The following is a 26,410-nucleotide window of genomic DNA, read 5'->3' as shown; positions in this document are numbered from 1 at the left end:
GATTTTACTCCCCTTCTGTAGACAAACAACATTTTGCATATTACAGCTTTTCTACATGGTGTAATGTAGTCTTTAGGAATGCATTAGCAGCGCGTTAGTGCCGCTCGGCGGAAGCGGTCGGTGCGATCCCTTATTAATAAGTGTAAACAGCATCGGATAATGATATTAGCATAATAGTGGTCATGCATCTATTAATCATAAATCAGAGCTAAAAAGAGTCTCCTTTTATATTACGATGTTGTATTAAAAGTGTAAGAAGCGGTACGTATGCTATTAAACATATATTATTAAAAACGGTGCGAAAATCAGATTAAAGCATTCACTGCTAAGCTACACTTTATGATACTTTAAGATACTTTTCCCGCGAAAAAGCGAAAGCGACAAGGCTTCGTATACGCATAGCGATAATGGGTTAATTTAATACCTACTATAGTTTTGAGACTATATGATAAGATTGATAAGTCAGATTTTGAAGGAAACGTGTTCTTAAAATAAACTTGATTCTTTATTTAATAATAATAATAAAGCGATCGCAACGCCGGACCGTGCTCGTCGACGTCACCATTCCCCATGATGAGAATCTCGTGAAGGCCGAGAAGGACAAGTCCAGCAAGTACCTAGACTTATCTCACGAGATAACCGCCATGTGGGATGTTGACTCGACGATCATTGTTCCTATAGTCGTGTCAGCGAACGGTCTCATAGCGAAGAGTCTCGACCAACACGAGAGACTCTCGCTGGGTGTTTGGATCAAGGGTCAGATGCAGAGGGCGGTAATTTTGGACACGGCGCGTATAGTACGTCGATTCCTCACTCTGCGGTAGTGTCCGACCGAAACATGTTTTTTTGCCGAAACCGAAACCGAAACCGAATGTTCGGCTTTGGCTCTAGTTTCGGCCGAAACCGAAACCGAAACCGAACCTTTTGTAGACTTGATAAAATCGTTGAAAAAATGTCATAAAACCGCTTTTACACAAATATTATGGGGCTGTCAACACCCAATGTCCTTGAAATTGATGTTAAGCAGTTTTTTAAGAAAATTACTAGAGTTAGACCAAGATAATTCTGCAACGATTTTGATAACACACGCAGTGCGAGTGTTATTTAAACGTCAAAATTTCTATGAAATTATGACGTATAAATAACATTTGCACTAGTAGCACTGCGTATGCTATCAAAATCATTGCAGAATTTTCTTGGTCTAACTCTATTCATTCACCAGTCAAGCTAACATGTAGATCAGATACAGGGTCAACCAAAAACCAACCGAAAACGCGAGCGCAGCGAGCGCGAAATTTTTTGTTAACAATATCGCAAGGGAAGTAACGGGAGTGGAAAACCGAGAAAAAGGTGGATGGACTGTGTGAGAGATGATATGAAACGAACGCAAGTGAATGATGAGATGACGGGCGAGAGAGAGGTATGGAAGAAAAAGACATGCTGCGCCGACCCCAAATGAATGGGATAAGGGCAAGTGAATGATGATAATCGTAAGGCCGGGTACCGATCTTCACCTGGGCCTAAAAGTCCGAAGTGCCCCAGTGAGGCGAACTTTCATGCGAAGTAAAAGCCGTGCTTCAGGCTTCAGGATAAGTAGTTGAGCACAGACTCCAACCAATGTCCATTGTATTAAAAAGCGAGACGCGCAGGCCGAGCATGGCGCAGCGAGGCGAACGGCTAAGTTGAAGTAGAGGACATGTGGAACACAAACCAAATGGTAAATTGAGGTAAAAAGTGAGGCTAAGGTCGAGCATTCGTATGAAAAACTGCACTGGGGACACTTTTAAGGGTTTTATCTTCGTTTTAATCAATAGTCAGAAAATCAACTTTGCAGTACTACTTGAGCGTAGCCTTTAGCCTCGCTTAAAATTTGCCATTAGAGGTAGATAGGAAAGTGACTGAATAAGAGCGAAAAAGACATCGTTCGACTCGGGCCGAGCTGATACTCGGCCAACGGCTACGTGCGATAGTGCTATCTCATTCACTCCGATACAATGTGTGCGATAGACAGTGTGCGCGTTATAGGTATTGACAGCCTCATAAGACTGCGTCGACCGTCCAGTGGCGCCCTCATTGGTGGAATTGTGTTTTATAATATACCTATACATGAATCAGTAAATGTAGGTTATTACTATTGTTGTCCTACTTATTCCCCAACTTTTGGTCTTTGTCCGAAGTGCCATTTCGTAAGTTTCGGCCCGGCCGAAAGGTTCGGCCGTTTTTTGGCCGAAACCGAAACTACAGCCGAAACATGATTTTTTGGCCGAAACTGGCCGAAACCGAAACCGAAACCGAACCTTCGGTCGGACACTACTCTGCGGCCCTGACCACCGGCAGCTTGGACCCTGCCCCGCTGCCGGCGGCACCCTAGGTTAGGTCTTTTATAATGTGTTTATATATTTTTGTAATGTTTTGTAGTTTTTATATTTTACTTTTATACTCACATTGTAAAATAACCTAACCTAAGACCCTAATTGAATAAAGGAGATAATAAAGGAAAATATCTTTCGAATTTAAATCCTCCTATTTTTGTTTTTAATTTGCTATTTTCTAGACGGTGATCGTAATGTAATGTAATACCATGTAATACCGTTGGTTTTTTCACAATTTTTACATAACGAGTATAGGTATATGGTATTCCCATTTGGATCACATTTAAGAGGTTTTACAATTTAGCCTCCACCGTATCCATTCCTAATCGCTCTCAAGTACAGTCGGCATCGATTCCGATGTTCAAAAGCCTCTTTAGGATTACGCGGGCCCCGTTGCCATGGCGACGTATTTGCGCGCCCGTGTATCGCGACTTAGCTGACTCCTCAATACCCATGATATCCCCTTAAATCTAATCATTGATAACTGTAGATATACTGACAAAAGAATCCCATTTTATGGGACGCTTTGTGAAGATTTTCTATTGACTGATGTATCTTACAGAAATCTTTAGATATATACTTGTCTTATAGAAATTGTACATTATAGGTTCGTGCCTACTATATTTTTCATGAAGTAAAGAGTAGTAAATTTCTTTAAATACTTGTAAGGGCTTTGAGGTTTGAACGCGTGTTATAATCACCATGTAATTTATTTAGATACGACTAAACTTTATTGAACTGTTGCTTTAAAATATGTATATAAGTACTTTAAAAAAGTACTAACAGCCAAAAGTTACCTGACAGTTTTTTATATGTGGAAGTAAACACATAATCTCGTCGCAACCATCTTAACTTCGCTCTTGGAGATAAGATATTTAAGACGTTAGCCAAATTAATTATCTGTTCAGGGTGTGACATATCCTTCATGCCACGGCATCTGGCGCATGTGGGCGCCTCCGCTGGAGCGCTCGCGGCTGGCCACGCTGGCCTTCTGCGGGACTTATGCCGGCATCGTCATTGGCATGCCACTCTCTGGAATGCTGTCAGATTACATCGGCTGGCAGGCGCCGTTCTACTTCTACGGGGTCTTCGGTCTTATATGGTGAGTTTAGAATTGTCCTTGTGAAGGATGCATCTTGAGATTTATAGTCGTGACAGGTCCTATAGCGGGACGCCTTGGCCTTCTCGAAGACTTTGCGGGCACTGGCAACTCGCTCTTCGGGATAATTTTCTAGTAAGTACCTACATTAATTGTCAGGCGCCGTTCTACCTTTATGAGGTGTTTGTCTCATATGTTGGCTACGAAATTTGGGTAACGTTGCCTGTTGTCAATATTAATGTAGGTATTCATATTAAACATTTGACAAAACGTTAAATTATACATAAAAAAACGCCACTATTAATCCAAATAAAACTTAACCTACTCTAAGCCTAAAATACCTATCACACCCTGCATCGTAACTGGCTCAAATGGGGACCCCATATTGCCTGCAGCATTCCCCCGCTGAACTGCTAGTATGGAGACCTGGTTGAATCAAGTACGATCCAGAGCGAGGATCACCACCTCTCAACATTTGACTACCTATATGAAATATAATATCATTAATTTTTTTTTTAGAGTGACTCACTTGGTCTTGTCCACTTAGTTCTAAAAACTGGTTTTTTGTATAGAGGGATCAGTCATTTCGCCAGTCACTGTTATCGCTGACTCTGTTTGTTATTGTGCAGGTATACAATGTGGCTGTGGTTGGTGTTCGAGCGGCCGAGCAAGCACCCGCAGATCTCTGGCAAGGAGATGGCCTATATCGAGCAGTCCCTCGGCACCGCCTCGCAGGCCCCCATGCCCAGCTTTTGGGGCACCCCGTGGAAGGCCTTTTTTACTTCACCCCCAGTAAGGATTTCCCCACATATGTCGACGCGAAATCGGCAATATCCGATAGGAAAAAGCTTTATGTCTGCGCAATAAGAGCGAAAAGGCCGTCGTTCGGCTCGGCTCGCATCGGCCGGCGCCTGCCGACGCGTTTTTGCCGAATGCGCGTCGATATATTTGGGGAGACCCGTCGGGGTCTCTATTGTTTCCCAAATAGTTTTAAGTCATAATGTATTGTTTGTCAGAATTTTCGTTAGTCATAATTGGTTTTTCTCAGAAACGCGTAACTTGTCAGGATTGCCATAAAACAAACCTAACCTAACCTAACTTATCTATAGAATAACCTTACGAAAATTCTGAAAAGTTAACAGTTTCCGTTTTATGACTAACGATAATATGACAAACAATACATTATGACTTAAAACTTTATGGGAAACAAAGGGACCCCGACCCGTCGACATTACCTATGCATGCTTCTCTTATTTTGTTTCACAATACTGATTGTCATTAACAGCCGTACAATAATCTTCGTGTGAAACTTTTCGATCTTAAGGCACTTGATCTTTTATGATGTTTTGAGTGTTTGTGATCATTTAAACTTTTTTTTGTTTCAGGTATACGCCATTATTGTAGCGAATTTCTGCAGAACATGGAATTTCTGTTTGCTAGTTATTTTCCAGTCTGCATATTTTAATTCAAGATTTCAAATGCAAATCACAGAGGTGAGTAACCAACGACGTGTTACAGTCAAGTGTAAATAAAAGCTTGTAAAATAGGGTGCATTTTACTCAGTAATATCTATGACCCTAGCTTTTATGGCAATTAACAAATTAAGAACTATGGCACAGGTTTTTGAGTAAGTAAGTCGTATGCACCCGTATTTTGACACCTGACTGTCCAAAAATGTATAGAAACCTTTCATGCCGTTAGCTGTTTCACGCAACTAAAAGCCTATAAATAATGCCTTGTTACTTTTTTTAAGTCTTGGCCAAACTTACATTGGTATGGTATCTTGTTGTTATAGTCTGGCTTCGTGGGTGCTATCCCTCACTTGATCATGACGTCGCTGGTGCCGATCGGCGGCATGTTGGCCGACTACCTGCGCAAGAGTGGCACGATGACCACCACCAACGTGCGCAAGCTGTTCAACTGCGGAGGGTTCGGGCTGGAGGCGTTCTTTTTTGTACTTGTTGCCTATGCCGATAATAAGGTGAGTTTGAGAATATAGTCAATATTTAATGAACCCTTAATAAAGCAGAAGGATCTCAGAAATTACGCGATATTTAATTCCACCATTTTTGTTTAAAATCTGAATCATCCTGGTGGTAAAAAAACGCCCCTTGCCTAGTATAAAAGTATTTGTTTATATTATTTGTTCATACATGAAGTGTGTGTGTGTGTGTTTGTCTTTTAGTGGATTGTAGTTGACAAACAGGTATTATAATATTTTTCTGCTATCGCATTTTGTTTTCTGTGAAAAGACAGGCCCCTAAATTTTCGTGATACCTACTACACGCACACATACTTGATCAGTTTTTTTTTATTGCGCCTACACATGGGTATAAATTTTTCTTTCTAAATGACGCATCCCGACATTGCTCTCACAAAGGATAAGTCATTGTACACGGTATATTTCACATCATTTTGATGTCTTCAATTAATTCTAATTTCTCTTTGTCAGTATGTGGCGACTATAGAACTGACGCTGGGCGTGGCATGCAGCGGTTTTGCCATCTCCGGCTACAATGTGAACCATCTGGACATCGCGCCGCGATACGCCTCCATCCTCATGGGCCTGTCCAACGGCATCGGCACCATTGCCGGCTTTGTGGTGCCTATTGTCATCAACTACATTACTCAGGAGAAGGTGGGTGAACATAGTGTGTTAAGTTCAGATCTCTGACCACCGTATTGAGGCATTCTTAACACCAAATGGCACAAAAAGAAAGTCATACATTCTAAAAACTGAGCTGAAGAAATACTATTGTCGGGGAAAATACCGTGCGTTTTAATGCGAAAATGTTATTAAAATACCTATTATATAGATGAAAGATGGGAAATAGTGTAAGGAATAATTGCTTGCTATTTTAATTATTTTTTTTATGCTTATGTTTGTACCTAGATGGCAAATCATACTGCCGTTCTATTTCTTAAAATGTTTTCCCCTGCATTCTATTCGATCCGTAAAATGAACATAATGTAAAAACGACGACATCTATTCACAGATGAAATTATTTTGCATTTCCTGCCTCAGTTTAAAGTCCTTACGTTATATTGAAATGAAAGCGACCCCCACCGTATCGCTCCTCGGCGATAACTGGCGCAACAAAAAGGACATTCGGCCGTGGCTAATTTTAAAAAGGAAATCGAGCTCCGAGCGAGTTGTGTTCGGAATATGAAATGAATCGCTTTGTGGGTGCGCGGCGATGCGTTACTCCGGAGTATGAAACAGTATTTATGAGTTAGCACTTTATTATGGTGCTTTCCTGCTGTGGTAGTGCGCTTCGATACCTTTGTTTTATGCATAAGGCTTCGATATAGTACATTGTGTATTAAGGGCGGGAAATAAGAAATTACGAACGAGTGTCAATTTTAAGCCCGACGCGAAGCGAGGGCTTAAAATGTTCACGAGTTCGGAATTTCTTTACCGCCCGTGGCACACACAATGTTTTTCATCACACTTGTAAGGAAAAAAAGGAGAATTAATAAAAACAAACTTCTGTATAAAACACTTTTCCGCCCTAGGGCGAAAATTTCAATTTCCCGCCCGCAAGCCCTACGTGTAAATAAGTGTTTTTCATCACACTTGCTCGGAAAAGATTTTTTCCGCCCTAGGGCGAAAAATTCAATTTCCCGCCCGCAAGCCCTACGTGTAAATACATCTTTTCCGAGCAAGTGTGATGAAATAGTACATTGTGTATTAAGGGCGGGAAATAAGAAATTACGAACGAGTGTCAATTTTAAGCCCGACGCGAAGCGAGGGCTTAAAATGTTCACGAGTTCGGAATTTCTTTACCGCCCGTGGCACACACAATGTTTTTCATCACACTTGTAAGGAAAAAAAGGAGAATTAATAAAAACAAACTTCTGTATAAAACACTTTTCCGCCCTAGGGCGAAAATTTCAATTTCCCGCCCGCAAGCCCTACGTGTAAATAAGTGTTTTTCATCACACTTGCTCGGAAAAGATTTTTTCCGCCCTAGGGCGAAAAATTCAATTTCCCGCCCGCAAGCCCTACGTGTAAATACATCTTTTCCGAGCAAGTGTGATGAAATAGTACATTGTGTATTAAGGGCGGGAAATAAGAAATTACGAACGAGTGTCAATTTTAAGCCCGACGCGAAGCGAGGGCTTAAAATGTTCACGAGTTCGGAATTTCTTTACCGCCCGTGGCACACACAATGTTTTTCATCACACTTGTAAGGAAAAAAAGGAGAATTAATAAAAACAAACTTCTGTATAAAACACTTTTCCGCCCTAGGGCGAAAATTTCAATTTCCCGCCCGCAAGCCCTACGTGTAAATAAGTGTTTTTCATCACACTTGCTCGGAAAAGATTTTTTCCGCCCTAGGGCGAAAAATTCAATTTCCCGCCCGCAAGCCCTACGTGTAAATACATCTTTTCCGAGCAAGTGTGATGAAATAGTACATTGTGTATTAAGGGCGGGAAATAAGAAATTACGAACGAGTGTCAATTTTAAGCCCGACGCGAAGCGAGGGCTTAAAATGTTCACGAGTTCGGAATTTCTTTACCGCCCGTGGCACACACAATGTTTTTCATCACACTTGTAAGGAAAAAAAGGAGAATTAATAAAAACAAACTTCTGTATAAAACACTTTTCCGCCCTAGGGCGAAAATTTCAATTTCCCGCCCGCAAGCCCTACGTGTAAATAAGTGTTTTTCATCACACTTGCTCGGAAAAGATTTTTTCCGCCCTAGGGCGAAAAATTCAATTTCCCGCCCGCAAGCCCTACGTGTAAATACATCTTTTCCGAGCAAGTGTGATGAAATAGTACATTGTGTATTAAGGGCGGGAAATAAGAAATTACGAACGAGTGTCAATTTTAAGCCCGACGCGAAGCGAGGGCTTAAAATGTTCACGAGTTCGGAATTTCTTTACCGCCCGTGGCACACACAATGTTTTTCATCACACTTGTAAGGAAAAAAAGGAGAATTAATAAAAACAAACTTCTGTATAAAACACTTTTCCGCCCTAGGGCGAAAATTTCAATTTCCCGCCCGCAAGCCCTACGTGTAAATAAGTGTTTTTCATCACACTTGCTCGGAAAAGATTTTTTCCGCCCTAGGGCGAAAAATTCAATTTCCCGCCCGCAAGCCCTACGTGTAAATACATCTTTTCCGAGCAAGTGTGATGAAATAGTACATTGTGTATTAAGGGCGGGAAATAAGAAATTACGAACGAGTGTCAATTTTAAGCCCGACGCGAAGCGAGGGCTTAAAATGTTCACGAGTTCGGAATTTCTTTACCGCCCGTGGCACACACAATGTTTTTCATCACACTTGTAAGGAAAAAAAGGAGAATTAATAAAAACAAACTTCTGTATAAAACACTTTTCCGCCCTAGGGCGAAAATTTCAATTTCCCGCCCGCAAGCCCTACGTGTAAATAAGTGTTTTTCATCACACTTGCTCGGAAAAGATTTTTTCCGCCCTAGGGCGAAAAATTCAATTTCCCGCCCGCAAGCCCTACGTGTAAATACATCTTTTCCGAGCAAGTGTGATGAAATAGTACATTGTGTATTAAGGGCGGGAAATAAGAAATTACGAACGAGTGTCAATTTTAAGCCCGACGCGAAGCGAGGGCTTAAAATGTTCACGAGTTCGGAATTTCTTTACCGCCCGTGGCACACACAATGTTTTTCATCACACTTGTAAGGAAAAAAAGGAGAATTAATAAAAACAAACTTCTGTATAAAACACTTTTCCGCCCTAGGGCGAAAATTTCAATTTCCCGCCCGCAAGCCCTACGTGTAAATAAGTGTTTTTCATCACACTTGCTCGGAAAAGATTTTTTCCGCCCTAGGGCGAAAAATTCAATTTCCCGCCCGCAAGCCCTACGTGTAAATACATCTTTTCCGAGCAAGTGTGATGAAATAGTACATTGTGTATTAAGGGCGGGAAATAAGAAATTACGAACGAGTGTCAATTTTAAGCCCGACGCGAAGCGAGGGCTTAAAATGTTCACGAGTTCGGAATTTCTTTACCGCCCGTGGCACACACAATGTTTTTCATCACACTTGTAAGGAAAAAAAGGAGAATTAATAAAAACAAACTTCTGTATAAAACACTTTTCCGCCCTAGGGCGAAAATTTCAATTTCCCGCCCGCAAGCCCTACGTGTAAATAAGTGTTTTTCATCACACTTGCTCGGAAAAGATTTTTTCCGCCCTAGGGCGAAAAATTCAATTTCCCGCCCGCAAGCCCTACGTGTAAATACATCTTTTCCGAGCAAGTGTGATGAAATAGTACATTGTGTATTAAGGGCGGGAAATAAGAAATTACGAACGAGTGTCAATTTTAAGCCCGACGCGAAGCGAGGGCTTAAAATGTTCACGAGTTCGGAATTTCTTTACCGCCCGTGGCACACACAATGTTTTTCATCACACTTGTAAGGAAAAAAAGGAGAATTAATAAAAACAAACTTCTGTATAAAACACTTTTCCGCCCTAGGGCGAAAATTTCAATTTCCCGCCCGCAAGCCCTACGTGTAAATAAGTGTTTTTCATCACACTTGCTCGGAAAAGATTTTTTCCGCCCTAGGGCGAAAAATTCAATTTCCCGCCCGCAAGCCCTACGTGTAAATACATCTTTTCCGAGCAAGTGTGATGAAAAATATATTAAAATCATCTGTGTATTGATTCAGGTTTTGTTACTTAAAGATTATTGATATTGTCTTTAGAAACAATTTACCTATTAGATTAAATTGCTGTTTTACAATCTTACCTAGTTACTAGCTAACGGCAACATAAACCTCAAATTACTATCTAACGTTTCCCATGGTATTTCCACATTAATCACGTCAAATTCGGTATAGAGTTAGATCCGATTAGGTATATCTTAACGGATGCATTTTTGGTTTGAAAGAGGCCTATGAAAAAAACTCTGACTAAGATTTTTACTATTTCCTATTTCACTGTGTTTCAAAATAATTGCAACCAAATATCTGACATTGGTATATATCGTGCAGGATAAGCTCGAGAAAGCAATAACAGAATGGCGCGAGGTGTTCTTAATGGGCGCGACGGTGCACTTCATCGGCATCACCATCTACGGTATATTCGCGTCGGGCGAGCTGCAGTCATGGGCTGAACCACCGCCTTCTTACGAGTCACCTGTCAAGTCTAAGGACCATGAGACCACCTTCGTAAGTACTAACGATCGTGTATATTGACTATATTGTCGAATCATCGCGTCGTGTGAGGCGCAGTCGAGGGCCGAGCCACCGCCATCTTAGGTACGTATCACCTGTCAAGTCTAAAGACCATGAGACCACCTTCGTAAGATTAACAATCCCGTATACTGTCTCATCTTACAATCGAGCGCGGTATAATTGACATGGATGAATCTGTGGCATTTATTGTGTCACCTGTGGATTAAACGAGCTTGAGTTTACCTTCGTAAGTTACTGTTACATAACTGTAGGTATACTTACTTACTATCGTATAGAAGGGTCCTGTCATTGTAAATTTTGTAGTCACTGTAAATTTACTGCCATCTATCGACACACGACTAAAACTCAAAATGAAAACGTATAAAGTTATCAAAAAATGTATATATATGGATAAATGATTTTATTATTTTTATATCATTTTGATCGATGTTCATTCACTGATATCTATGTGTTAAAATTGTTAAATATGAAACGGTGTCGTCACGCCATCTAGCCGAGGATAGGCGAAAGGTGTGTGCACCATCTATTCGAGAATGACTTTTACTTGAATTCCGAGGCACGTTTTTTCCTTAGACTTTATTCGTCTTATACGAAGTTACATATGTCTTTGCTATCGTCTATAACATGTCTGTGTCTGCAGTATAAAACTTTGCACATAGGTTGTTGGGCCAGACGTTTAACAAGGTCATAAGCAAGTGGCTTGAAATAAATGTTAAATTTTGAATTGGATTAAAGAAATTAAAAACTTGTTTCCTAAACCACGTAAGATTCTTGGGAAAACGATAAGCTTTTATACTTTTTTTGATCTAGATGGGCAACCCATCGGCGCCGCTGAAAAGCAGCTCACCACCAGGGTACGGTGCAGTGGCGCCGCCGCGCCCGCCCGCGCCCGGCGCCGCGCCCGCGCCGCAAGCCCACGTGCCCAACAACCCCTTCGTGTCCGGCGCCTTCTATCAGGCGGAGCCCGTGCAGCCTCCGGCCCAACAGTACCCTGAGCTCACGGATGACGGCACTTACTAGATTGTAGCTCAATGCGGTACTTAGACTTGAGGTTTGGTTTTCAGCTCTATTAATTTGCAGAAAAATTATGAACTGGCCAACTAGCAAACTAAATCGTATAAGCTTCACTCTTACGACTGTAAGTCGAAAAACAGTGGTGTAAAAAATACATAAAATAATTACATTGGTTCCCCAAGTTTCAGAAAAATGTTTTGTTAGTGAATCTCATACCATTGTATGGCGACACCTCATTAGGTGTCGCCATAAAAAATCTGGACTTCTGTCTTTCATAACGATAAGGCTTGATCTATTGAGCACTAATTACGAAACATTGACATTTCGGCTCTGCAAACCGTGTTCACTCCATAACGGGAAACATTATAAAACGGCTACGACCGCAGAATAGCAGCGAATGAACTTTATAGTTGAATTGACAAAGTGGTCCTTTTTACGCTATCGACGATTTCTCGAAATATTCAAAGAAGTATTTCAACACAATATCATAAGATTGATGTAATGATTGATGAAAATCTTACTTCTTGTCTAGTATTATATTGAGGTTTATGATTTTCTATTACTGATTTTCAAGATTTTGTGCTCACTATAGTATTTCCAACTAGTTGACCACTCGATGCGAGCGCCGCCCCTTGCTCGGGTGGTGAACTAGTCATAAACGAGTAGATAGGTGAAATTACATGTGCTGTTACTCTCGCCATGGTTAGCTTGTACTACGTCATATCGTTATAGAAATTAACAGTACCTGTTCAGATCTTCGTTATTTTTTTATGCACTCGGTCATTGTACTATATCGTATTCATATTAAAATCCATTCAGGTTGAAGTCTGTTTTGTTGCTCGGTTTAAACCGTGCTGATTTTCCTTATAGCTTAAAAAAGTCTCGTTAAGTATCGTTATATTTATTGACATATCATCAAGTAATAAATATACCTTAGGGTCGTTTTATTTTTACTTCATTTTCTTTTAAGGTGTGTGACTATTTGAACAGCCTCGTTCAGGGATTATGTGCGATTACTCTTTTTTTAGTATAAGGGCCATTTTATTTAAAGTTGTCCCCTCCACTTTTTTTTCAAAATTGGGATTTTTTATGTTATTACTACTCAGAATCACGAGCTCTTTCTATCCTAATAGGAGAAAAAAAGTGTCCCAGGGTTTTTTCCCCATTCCGTTACCATTTTTTCATAGACTTTGTATGGCTGGCGGTTTCGGAATGGAAAGATCGAAAGATGTATGGAAATCTTGGGACACTTTTTTTCTCCTATTAGGATCAAAAGAGCTCATGATTCTGAGTAGAAATAACATAAAAAATCCCAATTTTGAAAAATGTGTAGGGGACAACTTTAAATAAAATGGCCCATAATCAACCAAGCGCATAATTATACCAAGTTGACAATTGTCATCTGACACTGACGATCCAATGGTGTCTAGCGACCATTAATTATTTGTTGTAGCTTATAAATAAACAACAAACTGACATTGTAAGGTTACAATTGTCAAAATAGTGAAATATGCCATGGCCTCGATATTTATTTTAATCACTCCCGTCGCAACTATCCCGAGCCTGAGCAAATGAGAACACACGTTACTGAATGTTAATGCATGAGTCCCATAGATATATATACATTGCTCTCTTGTTGCTAATTGTTGTAAAATGTTTATATCTTTACAAATAAATATGTAATTAAATTGTTCAAATTTAGATTTACCTGTACCTATTTAAAATATAAAACAATATTATAGATGTAGAAATATATTATGTACTTACTAGGGAATGTTAACTACAGAGGGAAGTAATGCAATCATTGTTTAATAATTACACGTGTATTTTTTGCGAGCTTTGTGTTGAGATTATTGCATTAAATTTCTCATTTAGTTTAAAAAACGTTACAAAACATACAACGCATTCATACATTTTACATTTTGAGCTTTGTGATTGCTTGTAAGAAGAAGAATGTCATTTAGGAGGATCATGAGTTGAAATATTAGTTATAATACTTATAATATCCAATGTACGTATATAATATCAGTAGTATCTGTGCTGTTAAGGACTTTGTTATCACAATGCTTTGAATTTGTATATATGTAGCAAATTTCCATAAATATATTTATGGATCTGCAATCTGAAACACATTTCCCCGTCTTCCTAGAGTAACTAATACTAATAAGATTAAAGAAAGTATTTAATCTAGGGTAAATAAGGTTAAAGAAATAAAGTAAATTTGTGTTTTAAAATAAGTATACCAAAGGGGTTAATGTGAAAAATTAGTGTCATTTTGTTATTATTGTAGTTAAGCTTTGTCAAGTGAAACATTCCATTGAGTTTTCACTACATATCAGAGATTCGTTCGTGAATCTAAGTTATATTTTGTTAGTAGGCATGTGATGTGTGTGATTCAGTTTCAGTAATTCAACCACATAGTCAATAATGTGATAATAGATCTTTAAGAAGCAAAAATGAAAGTATTGATGATAATAATAAAATAACTCTACGAAAATAATATTCTCATGAATCTCGTGCAACGTTAGCATTATTTCTAACTAATATTTACACTTTAGGTACAGTAGGTGTAGATTGTTTAGAATCCCAAACCACGGATCTCATTGCAGGCAACATGCACGTAAGTAGTTAGTAGTATACTCATAATTATTATTCACCTGTAAATACCAACCAGTTTATTATATAAACTTGCACTTTTGTAAATACATATGCACACCTTAGAATAAGTCTAAAATATACAAACTTTATGATTATCCTTTCTCACCTATTGAATGTAAATACACAGTTAGTGTAATGCATGACACAATATTGCTTTAAAATATTTAATTTTCACCTTATGGTTTCTGGGTTTAAAGCACGGCACCAATTTTCAGTCTCACCTTCACTAGTAGACTCGCACGTTGCACTTTACCTACTCAAATGTCTATAATATAATCAAGTCGTAGTAAACTATTCACATCAAAAGGCTCCCATATCTGGAGGAGCTGACTGCAGCGATGCAATATCGCTGATCAACAAACTGTTCCCACTATTGGTGTTTGAACTAACAAAACTTAGTGGCTTACTTGACAATATAGCTCCACGGCAACCTACTTTCACAGGGTATGCGTCAACGACAATATGGAAAAGCAGGTTTGTGACAATAATTTATGACTGATGTTGGATAAGAGACTAGCGTAAGAACACTTGTTATGCGGTGCACGTTAAGATTTAGAAAATGTGTGCAAAATATACGAAAGATGCCGTTATTTTAACCCAGGCGACTATAACTTTAGTAGTTAGATATATTTAAACAAACATAATGGCCAATGTCATCATGCAGGCCACATATATTTTCGAGGTTATACGGTCTTCTACTCTAATTTTATTCAATGGAAGATAGATATTAAAGCTAAGACAATGAGAGGTTGGAGATAGCATACATTAACATACTAGTCTTTAATGTTTTTGAGAAATGCGCATTTGATAAAAACAAGATAAGTAATTTATATTTATATACATTATAGCCAGGTTAGGTCGACTTAATATAATTCTGTTATTAGTTGGTTTGTTGGACATGGGTGAGAATTATCATAGGTGTAGGCATGTTAGATACCCAGGCAAACAATGCTTTACCTGATTGCTGGGCGTTGATTCCAGTAGTTCAGTGAAACTTTGTCTAAACATATCTGCGAGTTATTTTACTTTTCAAAGAGATATAAAATTGTAGTAACTAACATCTTTTATTATTTTCATGTCATTAGATTCATGACTTAAATTATAATATAGAGCAAGTGGTTGTTTTAAAGAATCTCTACACCGTCAATTTCTGTGTTGTAAAATATTTTGACTAACTTTTAAAATATTACTTGAATGTGTAGTATTTTGTATCATGACTAGAAAGTTAATAATTTTAGCAATAATGCAATTGTTTAAAGTGACGTTGACGATCATCCTTAAACTAACAGGTATCTCAGTTCTTTTCAAAGACTGTGGAACTTTGATAAACCGTTTGGATTTTAAAGAATTTGTATATTTGATATGAGCTAGAAAAATATAATAAATGTGAAAATTACAAATATTATATTTCAAATGACATAAAGCTTTTAATCTTGTGTCATATTTCTAGTTCTTATGTTGCGACTACGTTTATTACAGGTACGCAAATCAAAGGCAAAACTTCCTATTCACATTATTGCACATGTGAATAGGAAGTTTTTTCCTACTTTGACCAGACACAATTTTCAAAAGAGTCGCAATATATTTTTGTACAAACAAAAATAGCATCCGATCCCCTATTTCACCAACTTGATAATTGTCACCCCAGAGTGTCAATTTGACGTAGGTACGTTTTTGGATCGATAAGCAGCGTAAGGTCTCTTGGAAACAAGAAATACTAGTTAACCAATCTAAAACTGACAATCCCTGTTCATTATTGGGCCAGCTAGTGAATATGTTAATATAAAAACCTACCGACAATTGTCAATGTCATATAACAATTGTCAATTTAGTGAAATATCTACGGAGCTGAAACACTTAGCAAAGCTTATAAGTATTAAAAATAATTGGCAATTGAGTAACTATATTACATGTAATAATTATGGTCGAGTTTTAATTTGACGTCTTAAAGGTGTAATAATTTAACATTCTAATGGTTAAGATGGTCATTTTTGCTAAGAATTGCTAAACTCAATCATATCATAACGTATAAAAAAAATCAATGATAATTTTCACGATGTCCAATGTTTATGGCGGGAAGGGTACCGATCACCCGGTCACTTGTTTGACGTGCACTATTTAGGAGGATAAGTTAGCGTAACACTCATTGTAATCATAATTAAATTTATCCATAGCCAGTAATCATCGAATCAGTTATTGATACTTGACTTGTTTGTAGAACGCCATCGACGTCTAAAGTGGCTAAATGTCGCGTTTATATAGTTGTCAGTGTGTGTTACTTTTCTTTCTAATAAAGTCTAATTGCCTAATGAATAATTTTGCAATTAAGTTTCACGTGTGACATACGGTTTGTATTATCATTTATCATTATCATACTGTGTTAAAGAGAATTGATTGTTGTGCTTAATTTTTAAACCATTCGCGTTATTAATTGTTTTGATAAGAGAATTAAAATGTTAGTTATAGCTTGGCAAAAAAGAGTAGAAATTAAAAAGTGGCAACACTGTAGCGTCATCCCGTTTTTTTATATTATATTGGTTTGAAAGGGACTACTCTTTTTTGCCAAGCTGTAAGAACGAGAGCTCACACAATTCGGATATTTTCTTATACAACTTAATTTACCAATTTTGTGATAATACAACGGGGGACGTATTCTGATTGTAATAAGAGGTTATAAATTTATCTGTCCGTTTTAAAAGTGATGTTCCTAGTTAAAGAAATCCCGATCGAATTCTTAACCTGTTCTTACAATTTGAATACACCTCCGGGTCTTATATAATTATGTTAGTATAACAAACCTTAATCACATTTAAATTTCTATTAAATATTTTTTATTTATTGAAATCACTGTACATGCATTACTAGGTAAGTTAAATATACGACAATAATTATATTCTTAAAAGGGGTGATCTCACTCTATAAGGCTGTGTTGACAATAATGTTCCCCTGGGGAACGACAATTAGCCTGTATAATTAGAAATTAAGGAATATAATAAGTGTTACAATATGATACGCAACATAAGATAAACTTCTTTAAAAATGTATAAAATTACTTTAGAATATTTATTTTATTTTATTTTGATATCTCGTACTTAAGGGGAGAGACAATAATATTTTAAAACATATATAGAAATTGTAATACTTAATCTAAAGTAAATTGTACGAAAATGCATATATTCAGCTCAACTACGTATTCGTCTATGTATAATTATATTAGCGATTTTAGATCACCGTTTAATATTCTATTGTTATATTGTATTTATACTTCATGTGGCAGTTATACTCGTCGTTTCAGAAGCAGAAGCCCTACCGCAAAAGCGAAAATCTTAATTTGTCTCTCTATAGGTATCGCTCGATTATGCAAGAGTAGCGTTTTTCGGGGTAGGCTCTCTGTTCCTTTTCTGGGTTTGTCCAGACAGTTCCACAACAATGCTGTGTATACATATAATAATTCCGACTTTGTACCGTTTGGTTATCCTTTTTAATGAAATAATAATGTAAATAGTTCGAATGCGGTGTTTATAGAAAATTCATTGGCTACTTTCTTAGATATAATATTTAATTTATTGATTGATATAAAAATGGAACTATAGTAGATATTAAAAAAAAATAAGAATACTAATTATAACATAGATAATTTATGTAGGGTCAACTGTAAAAATATGGGTGCACAAATCGTCTCAAAAATATGTCCCATAGCTCTTATGTCAGCGAATTAAGAACTATGGGACATATTTTTGAATAAGTTGGCTACACCCATATTTTTACAGTTGACTGTACCTACAATAGACTATACTTATTTTGAATGTTTTCATGCAGAGAACCTTGGTCTAATATCTTTTAATATATGTAATGTACTTATTATGATTATTCTTGTTTATGTACAAAGGCGAAGTTGTCATACAATAAATACATACTTTCCTGTAATGTATGTACTTTGCTATGTATGTTATGAAACTGTATGAATACAGATTTCTTACTCGTACCATTTTAGGAGCGGCCATTCTACCAGTACCATTCTGAGAGAGGCCAACAGCAGGTTGATATAAAACGATTGCCACGATAAAATACTGGACATTAACTTGATTATGTAAATTTCTCTGCATGGTTGCAAGTCAAATTAATATTTAACATAAGCCTTGAAGTAAGTATTAATTACACAAAGGCACTGATTTGTCAATTACTGATTAGACTCATGTTAAGGATTTGCTTTCAAAGTCCTGATATTGACAACCGCTGTAAATAATTTGTGTCGCTTAAGTCTCATTTGATCCTGTTGCGTTAATCTTTATTCAACCATTGAATGCATGGTGTAAATTTCCATTTAATGCCATAAAATAAAAGTCCATAAATAATTAATTGTTTTGAAACAATTTCACCAAGCTACTGTAATGTAATGCAATAGGTTATCGTTTGTAGAACTGCCGTTTTCTTTTCAAATTAAACACTATAATCTGTGACTGAAGTAATTTCTACTGGGACCTCTGACTCTTGTTCTGTTACAGGCTCAAATTAAATGTTGGTGTTAAAGAAGACTTTGTTATTATATGACCTGAAGTCGTTTTACTCGACCTGACACCTTGGTTCTACATCCAGTCAAAAACAAAATAAAAAGCCATGCATTTATGGATTAATACAGTTTGTAGATAATAAAAAAGGTTCACCCGGTCATTTACTACATTAACTTGTGTGTTGTTTGTTACATACTAACCGGCAGCGGTGGTAAAAGCAGAAAATAATCTCCAGCTGGTTACACCAGGTTGACAATTGTCAACTGACACTGACAATTTGGCATTACTATTTTTAACCAAAAGATGTTTTGACTCTTTTGTCTTATATAATGATATATTATATAACACGTATTGCGAATTGTCATTGGAGATTTGGTGAAACAGAAGCCGAAAAGGTTTATTTATTTATTCGTCACTAATTTTACTGTCGAAAACAAAAGTTATAAAAAATGTATTTACAGAATGAAGTAGCTAGATTATTAGGTCACCGAGTCGTATAAACGTACCGTAGTGTGTGCTCAGTTAAGTTGACTGTGGATAAGACAGTGGTCGGCATTTAGTTTCAATCTGGCCTATCGTAACTAGTAATTAGGAGTTGTACAAAACAAACAGGCCTTATTTCACTAACTTGACAATCGATTTCTGACACTGACAATTTCGCTTGAAATTCTGGCTCTCATGTTACTGACACTATATGTCATGTTGCCCGCCAACTGCCAACCTCATCTGTCAACTGTCAAGTTAGTAAAATAGGTGCCATTATTTTTGCAGTTCAGTAAATGAAAACTATGTAACTTAAAGCTAGTTTTGGATTAATTATTAACAAAGAAACAGAATTTCTGTTATGTGTTACTGACTTTTTTGGATAAGATCTTGTAAACTATATAAGGTAAACAGTACGAGTTCTTTGAATGAATTTAATATTGAAAATGTTGCGCAGACGACAAAGATTGTAAATAAAAAAGTGGGTTAAATTATTTGATAAGGTTTTAGATACATGAGATTTCATAAATATAAGCTTGCAAGCTCACAACGTTTAGAGTGTGTCTATGGCAACTTCCATAAATTAGAAAATGAAAGTTAGATGAAGGAAATTACAAATAATGAGATAAGACGGGGAAATGTGATGTGATTGGTGGTTGAAGGTAAAATAATGCTCTCGATGGAGACTACGGGTACTATAGTAACTTTACTGTAAATATTTTCACTGTGGTTTCTGGGCCCTATTTAATAAACGTTACAATTCGACAATTTTGTAAAAAAGTAACATATTTGTGAAATTTATATACAAGTACTGTTTAATAAATCCTACAAATAAGTAAGAAGCTTACAAGTAAATAACTTACAATTATTACCATTGTAAACATTGTTTAATAAACGTTTACATATGTAAAAAACGCCTGTCGCTTTCAATGACAATATTGTCCTTACAAAATTGTAATTGTGAGGTACAATTTACATAAAATGTAAGTTTTTTCTACAAGTTCTTAATAAATGAGGATAGACTTATTTGTTACTCATTAAGAAATTATTAAATTGGTTTACCTATTGAAATCATAGAGAACAACAACAAAATTACAATTTTATCTCTAATATACGAGAATAAAGATATATTACTCGGCCGGTTTCGCGAAAAATTAACCCATGATATGCATTTCTTTTTGTATCATGTTCAAGATTATGCCCTATTTTCAAAAGTAAATATTCGAAAGAAGTCTTGCTCACCCGAAATTTTTCGTTGAACGTAAAATCCGTTACATCAAAAGTAAAATGTATCCTTTTACGAAAAACTCCCCGATTACGTTGAATTACATATTCGTTATCACTATCCTCACTATTACTGTCACTACTTGTTGTTAGAACCATGTTTTTTACTTATTCAGATCGTAAAGCACACTTCAAATCAAGTTTTGACACAGCTTTAAACACCTGTCGTAATTATATTACAATTTACAAAATAAACTTGTCAGTACAATTATGTGTTTAATAAAGTACATTTCCATACAAAATTGTAAACCTGTAAGGTGAAAATGTTTATTAAACAGAATTATGTAAAATTGTATCTACAATTCTGCCCTCCTAAGCTAAAAAGCCGTATTTGCAGTCAATTTGTATGAAAACTGAATGCAAATACGGCTTTTTAGCTTAAGAGGGCAGAATTATACAATTTTGTAAATTTTCCGCTAATACAAATTTGTAACTTATAATTTTTATTAAACAGAAACTTGTAGAATTGTAACCTGTCAGGTACAATCTACAATTTACAATTCGTAATGTTTATTAAACAGGGCCTTGATCCTGAAAGTTTGTTAAACTCTAGTTGACATTGTAGGTGTACATTTCAAAGAAACAGTGGTCGATTCAATGTAAGCATGTTGATACTTCATACTTAATCATGTTCAATATTAATGGTTGTTTAATATGTACACTTATTTGGCTGGGATAATATTGGAGTGCATGTATCAGCCAAGGTTAACTAACAGCGGAGCTAATTTTTAGGTCGTCCCATATTTTATTCATACCTACACAAAATTTTCTTTCGAATCATTATTATTTTTTACTTTGATGACACAACATTTTACTCACTAGAAATCTAAAGCCTTTATCAGCAGAAATTTTCTTGAGCTACAACCAATAAATTCACGAAAAAGGTTTCTTACTTTGGCTGATACAAGTGAAACATTCTATTACCTACCTACTTAGTTCAATAAGAAATCAAAATATCGATGATTCAAAGATACCTTATATTTCCTGTTTTTGATATTGATGTTGCAAACGATAAAGTAGTTTAATCAATCATCATTAATAAAGTAGTTAGATAATTTGTCATAGATTAATGATGTATTTTAAATATCACTTTATAGTGCATTTATATGTTGACTCTTTTCTCAGTGTTATACTCGGCTTCGACTTGTTATCTACTGTATAATATATTAAAACATCTTTTTTGTCTTTACTTCATGTGCTTGTATAGAGTTTTAGCTCAATGTTGTTTAATTTAAATGGTGACATTATCTTCCCTTATAATAAATGTATGAAATTTTTGTTCTTTATTTCATTGCCGGTGCCTTAATAAAACAAAAACACGTTTTTTACAAAGTTTACTTACAATGCAAAAATATAATAATTAAAATCACCTATTCCTTTAATTTATTTGTCTTAGTTTAGGGATTTATAAATATATGGATAAAAAAGCAAAATACAAAAAGACATACAAAAACAATACAAATAATCTAACTATAATTGTTACATACAATCATAATAACCACATTAAATTATACCTACATATTATCTATAATAATTCCAACTGCGAGAATTACAAATTCCAATAGACAATATAGACATGATAGACAATATAAAATAATGTACCCATACATTATTGGAAAGTGTATTCCTATTTGTCCCCATCCCACGTGAGCGCCACCATACTGAGGTGGGGACAGATGGGGATTATTTATATGAATGCACCTTTTCCCACCTGTGGCCAGCGGGACAAATGGGAATGCACCTATTGGAATAATCAATCGCGATCAACTTTTAGCTAGTTCGTAGTAAGACTATTGCAACATAGGTACCTATCTAACACGCTAGGTCTGCGATCACTTCTAAAATTAATAAAAAAACGAAATAATTGTATTACACTTAACATAAGTCAACTAAGCATACCGAAAACCGATAAAAGTCTGTAAACCTATCAAGAGTGGCAAATATCACAAACACCTATGACCTATTAATAAATTATATTGGTGAACTATTCAATTGACAAGAAAACACATGCCTAACTAAGAACTAAAACTATGAATGATGGTAACCAGAAAGAACTAACACGGTGTAGCAACCATTAATGGAATTTAAATACAGTCAACTTTTTAAAGTAATGTTTGGTAACTTAATCAGTATAATCCTTAATTTGCCTGTAACTCCACTAAAGCTCCATTTAGACAGATCAAAAACTTGCTTGCCATTTTCGTTACATTGCGTTATTTGGATGATCAACTGAATTAATTGTCTTCTATTTGCAATATTCGATAATAATATAATACGAGTACCTAGTTGCTCCACCGTTGTTATTTATTACCCCTATTATACGAACCTGACAATTGTCACCTGACACTCAATACACCGAAAATTCGTAAGGCAACAAATAACAACATTGATGCCTAGCGATAAATATTATTTTGTACTGAAGTTAAAAGTCAAAACATACGGTGAATTTTTATTAACGAAGACCGACGAACACCACAAGGTCTATAAAGGCTTAGAGTGGTGTCATGAGTTGGATATAATACAAATACAATACAAGATGTTCCGACTGTTCCGCGTTTAGATGTACCGCTTGACTCTTAAACGCTGCGTTAGCGTAATTATAGCATTAAGTATGCATACATTTTTGGACGCTGTTTGCAATTCCATTTCCCGTGAGAACCAAATGTGTCTAAGAAAGATATACTATCTTTATGTTTTGTACCCTACTGTCAGGTTGGTATAACAAAAGTCTGCTATAGCAGCCGCTATAACCAAACTGAGGATCATATCACTATACCTACAACCGCGCGAGTGTGAATGAGAAGTTCTACGTCCCAGAACATCAGTTTGGTTTGCAGGTAGTTGAGTTAGCAGAACCTCAGCTATTAGAACTGTAAGGATAAGGTGGTGCGGAACGCAGTCGACGCGATTTGCCGGGGAAGCCGCGTGCGTAAGGGGGCTTCGCGTTTGTCGTCACATAGTACACGCCACGTGCTCTGTAAAAAACAGAACATACATCTTTTGTAAGAAGGACAATGCTCGCGAGTCAGTTTACATAGGTACAAATTTTGTAGGTTTTGGACATATTTGCAAATATTTTAACTCACACCAGTCAATGAGGTAGGAGGTAGGAAAAGGCATGGTTCGGTCCAGACACCTGCGCGAGACTTGATCTACTTAACGACTATAAGAAAAATGATCCTTACTTGTGCATGCAGCAGAATAAACTACGGCACGGTCCGGCCCAGAAGCCTGTGCGAGACTTGATCTACTTAACGACTATAAGATAAATACTTACTTGTGCGTGAGGTGCTCCCCCATGAGCACATACTCTGTGTCCTTAGGTTCACACCAGCCAATGAGGTAGGAGAATAAACTAGGACACGGTCCGGCCCAGAAGCCTGCGCGAGAGTTGATCGACTCGATGAAGTACGGCGTCACCTTTGTGTGGTCGCATGAGAGCGTTTCTGGAACGTGGAAGAAAAAATTAACAAACATTTCCAGTAGGTACCTATATTTTTGATTGTCTCGCAAATACTTGAACTGAACATTTTTTGATTAGGTAAAGTCAGCATGAGATGAATGGGACGGCCAAAGTTGTCAAATATATCTTAAGACACCTTTGTTAGGGTGGTATTCTACCTGTCCAATGTCAGTGCGTCTCACTCTGTCACTAAATCAAAATGTGGGATGCAAGAAACATTGGACAAATAAATTGGAATAAGAATAATATGTATCCGTACGTTTTTAGCCAACAGCCTAAGTATCTGGAGGTTTCATTCATAAACCCTCTGTAAGGTATTTGTAATATATGGGCCTTGTTGCCTGATTATTTTTTTTTAATTAATAAATAAATATGGTTACCAGGAGAATTGAAAAAATAAAAATAATCTGATACCAAAATACCTAATCAAAATTCTCTATCAAACGGCTACTAACCCCTGTGTATCCCGTTTAGCTACGCCCGCCCCCTGTCTGCAAGTTTCACAAAGACTCACCAAACTCACTGAACTCGCAGTGTAATGTTAGACCAATAGATGGCGTTAAAATAAGTGAGATTACAGTGGCCTCTATCAAATACAGAGCAAAACTCACTTTACCGTACTTTCCCATTATTCACGTAGGTAAGTAAGGCTTGTTAGTGTAACATTTTGATAAGAGATGACGCTCTAAGCACAAGTAATTCACTGCAGTTTTTTATTGAACTTTATAAAATACTAGACGGGCCCGCAGCTCCGCTCGCGTAAATGAAATAAAGAGTTCGTCTTATGTTTAGTTAAATACCGACATTATTATGTATTCAACCCTGCCATGGTTTAAAACTGTGATAGGGATTTCTTATTTGTAGCCGTTATTTGGATAACTCAATTCGCAAATTTGTCGTATTTATTTAAAACTTGTTTCAAGATAAAATTATTATTTGTTCTTATAAGCCTATATAGTTGCAAAAACGTTCATTAGATTAATTTTCGCCTTAAGACGAATATGGACGACCACCGCCCTTAAATCGCCTTTTCATACAAACATAGGTAGTCTAGTCCTCTCGGTCTTGCGATAGCTCTCTGAGATGGCATTTGGGGTTGATAAAATATACCAGTCTAAGTCGTTGGATCATAAAGAGAGAAACTAGATGTAATTCCTGTCTTATAACAGGGGTCTGAACTACTTTGGGGTGTCTGTAGAAAAAATGCGCATGGCGATTTATATACTTGAATTTATTATCGCAAATTCGTGGGGTATTGTGCGTTCCTATGAAAAATTCCACTAGGCATTAGTTTTCTGGAAGTCAATTATCCGTGCTTGGATATAAACTCAATAAGTAATCTCTACACTGTGGTAATACAAATATGAAGAGCAACCTATGCCTTTTATTGCTCGAACCATTACCAAAATTGAATGAAGTCTTTATTAAATACAATAACAATTACCAACGCACATACCCCCCTGGGAACAATATGTATGTACTCTTCGAACCAAGGAAAAACCCAGGAAAACCTTGGCTCGACCCTTAATAATCAACATTGTAATGTCTAGATACATTGGTGCTTACACGTTTCAGTTATCTAACAATAAACATTTAATGGCTGGAGCTGTAAACTTATACATAGTGTTTGAAAAAAGAATAAAGAATAAAGAACAATCTACTCGTAATTTCCAAGACAGTATACACAGTATAATTGCGAATGACCGTTTAACATGATTAGTCGGTAATATTCAACTACAAAATACAATACCAGTACATATTTCCATATACAATTCATTTACATCAAATTATCTGCGGGAGCTTGAATCCCTGATTCTATAGCTGTATTTAACCATATTTATTAGGCAACAATAATGAGAGTCGAACTCATTAGATATAATATAATTATAGGATGTCACCTTTAAATACTCATAATATAGCTTGGCAGGCTATAGGTAACATTATTACTCTTGGCCTAATGCTAGGTAAGTACTTAACTGGTTATATCGCCCAACCGGAACCACTGATTCTAGATCTGATTTTATACAGAATTAAATATAATTTACAAAGTTAGATAACACTTGGCGATATTTCGTAGCAAGAGCAAATCTAATGGTCGCGCCGCCCTCTTTGGTGTCTGGAATCTGAGTGTCCCTTCTCCTCGCCCGTTCTTAGCGAAAAACCTTTACAATACTCGCTTATCTCTACTTAAATTAGGGTCGACTTTATTAATGGTGAATAAAATACATTCTCGCTACAAGTGTCTGCACATCCCCGTTTGTCGTGACGTCCCGTCCGAAGACGCGTTTTGTTGTCTTCTTCCCACACATGGCGCCATCAGCTGGTGTTGCTCTGTCTCGCTCGCT

At 36.7% G+C, this 26,410-nt stretch overlaps 3 protein-coding genes across 5 annotated transcripts in view; 1 reads left to right on the top strand and 2 right to left on the bottom strand.

Annotated features, from left to right (window-relative positions):
- Window positions 1–12,685, top strand: part of LOC134793253 (vesicular glutamate transporter 1) — a 79,130-nt gene extending 66,445 nt beyond the window's left edge. For all 3 annotated transcript variants that reach the window (XM_063764836.1, XM_063764821.1, XM_063764828.1), the window contains 7 exons: window positions 3,281–3,474; window positions 4,101–4,263; window positions 4,857–4,964; window positions 5,267–5,452; window positions 5,924–6,109; window positions 10,449–10,625; window positions 11,463–12,685. In XM_063764836.1, the coding sequence (XP_063620906.1) occupies window positions 3,281–3,474; window positions 4,101–4,263; window positions 4,857–4,964; window positions 5,267–5,452; window positions 5,924–6,109; window positions 10,449–10,625; window positions 11,463–11,672 (1,224 nt within the window). In that variant the 3' untranslated portion in view covers window positions 11,673–12,685. The remainder of the gene's footprint in view (window positions 1–3,280; window positions 3,475–4,100; window positions 4,264–4,856; window positions 4,965–5,266; window positions 5,453–5,923; window positions 6,110–10,448; window positions 10,626–11,462) is intronic.
- LOC134793230 (lysine-specific demethylase 5-like) overlaps window positions 1–26,410 on the bottom strand; it is a 317,932-nt gene that overhangs the window by 1,766 nt on the left and 289,756 nt on the right. The gene's annotated exons all lie outside the window — the stretch shown is intronic.
- LOC134793330 (inactive pancreatic lipase-related protein 1-like) overlaps window positions 23,443–26,410 on the bottom strand; it is a 34,072-nt gene continuing 31,104 nt past the window's right edge. The window contains exons 6-7 of the mRNA XM_063764873.1: window positions 23,880–24,048; window positions 23,443–23,577 (exon numbers count right to left, since the gene is read on the bottom strand). Coding sequence (XP_063620943.1) covers window positions 23,460–23,577; window positions 23,880–24,048 — 287 coding nt within the window. The 3' untranslated portion in view covers window positions 23,443–23,459. The remainder of the gene's footprint in view (window positions 23,578–23,879; window positions 24,049–26,410) is intronic.

This window comes from Cydia splendana, chromosome 1 (assembly GCF_910591565.1).
Source record: "Cydia splendana chromosome 1, ilCydSple1.2, whole genome shotgun sequence".
Taxonomy (NCBI): Eukaryota; Metazoa; Arthropoda; class Insecta; order Lepidoptera; family Tortricidae; genus Cydia; species Cydia splendana.
The sequence above is the reverse complement of the archived record's forward strand: the minus strand, read 5'-3'. Positions and strand labels throughout refer to the sequence as shown.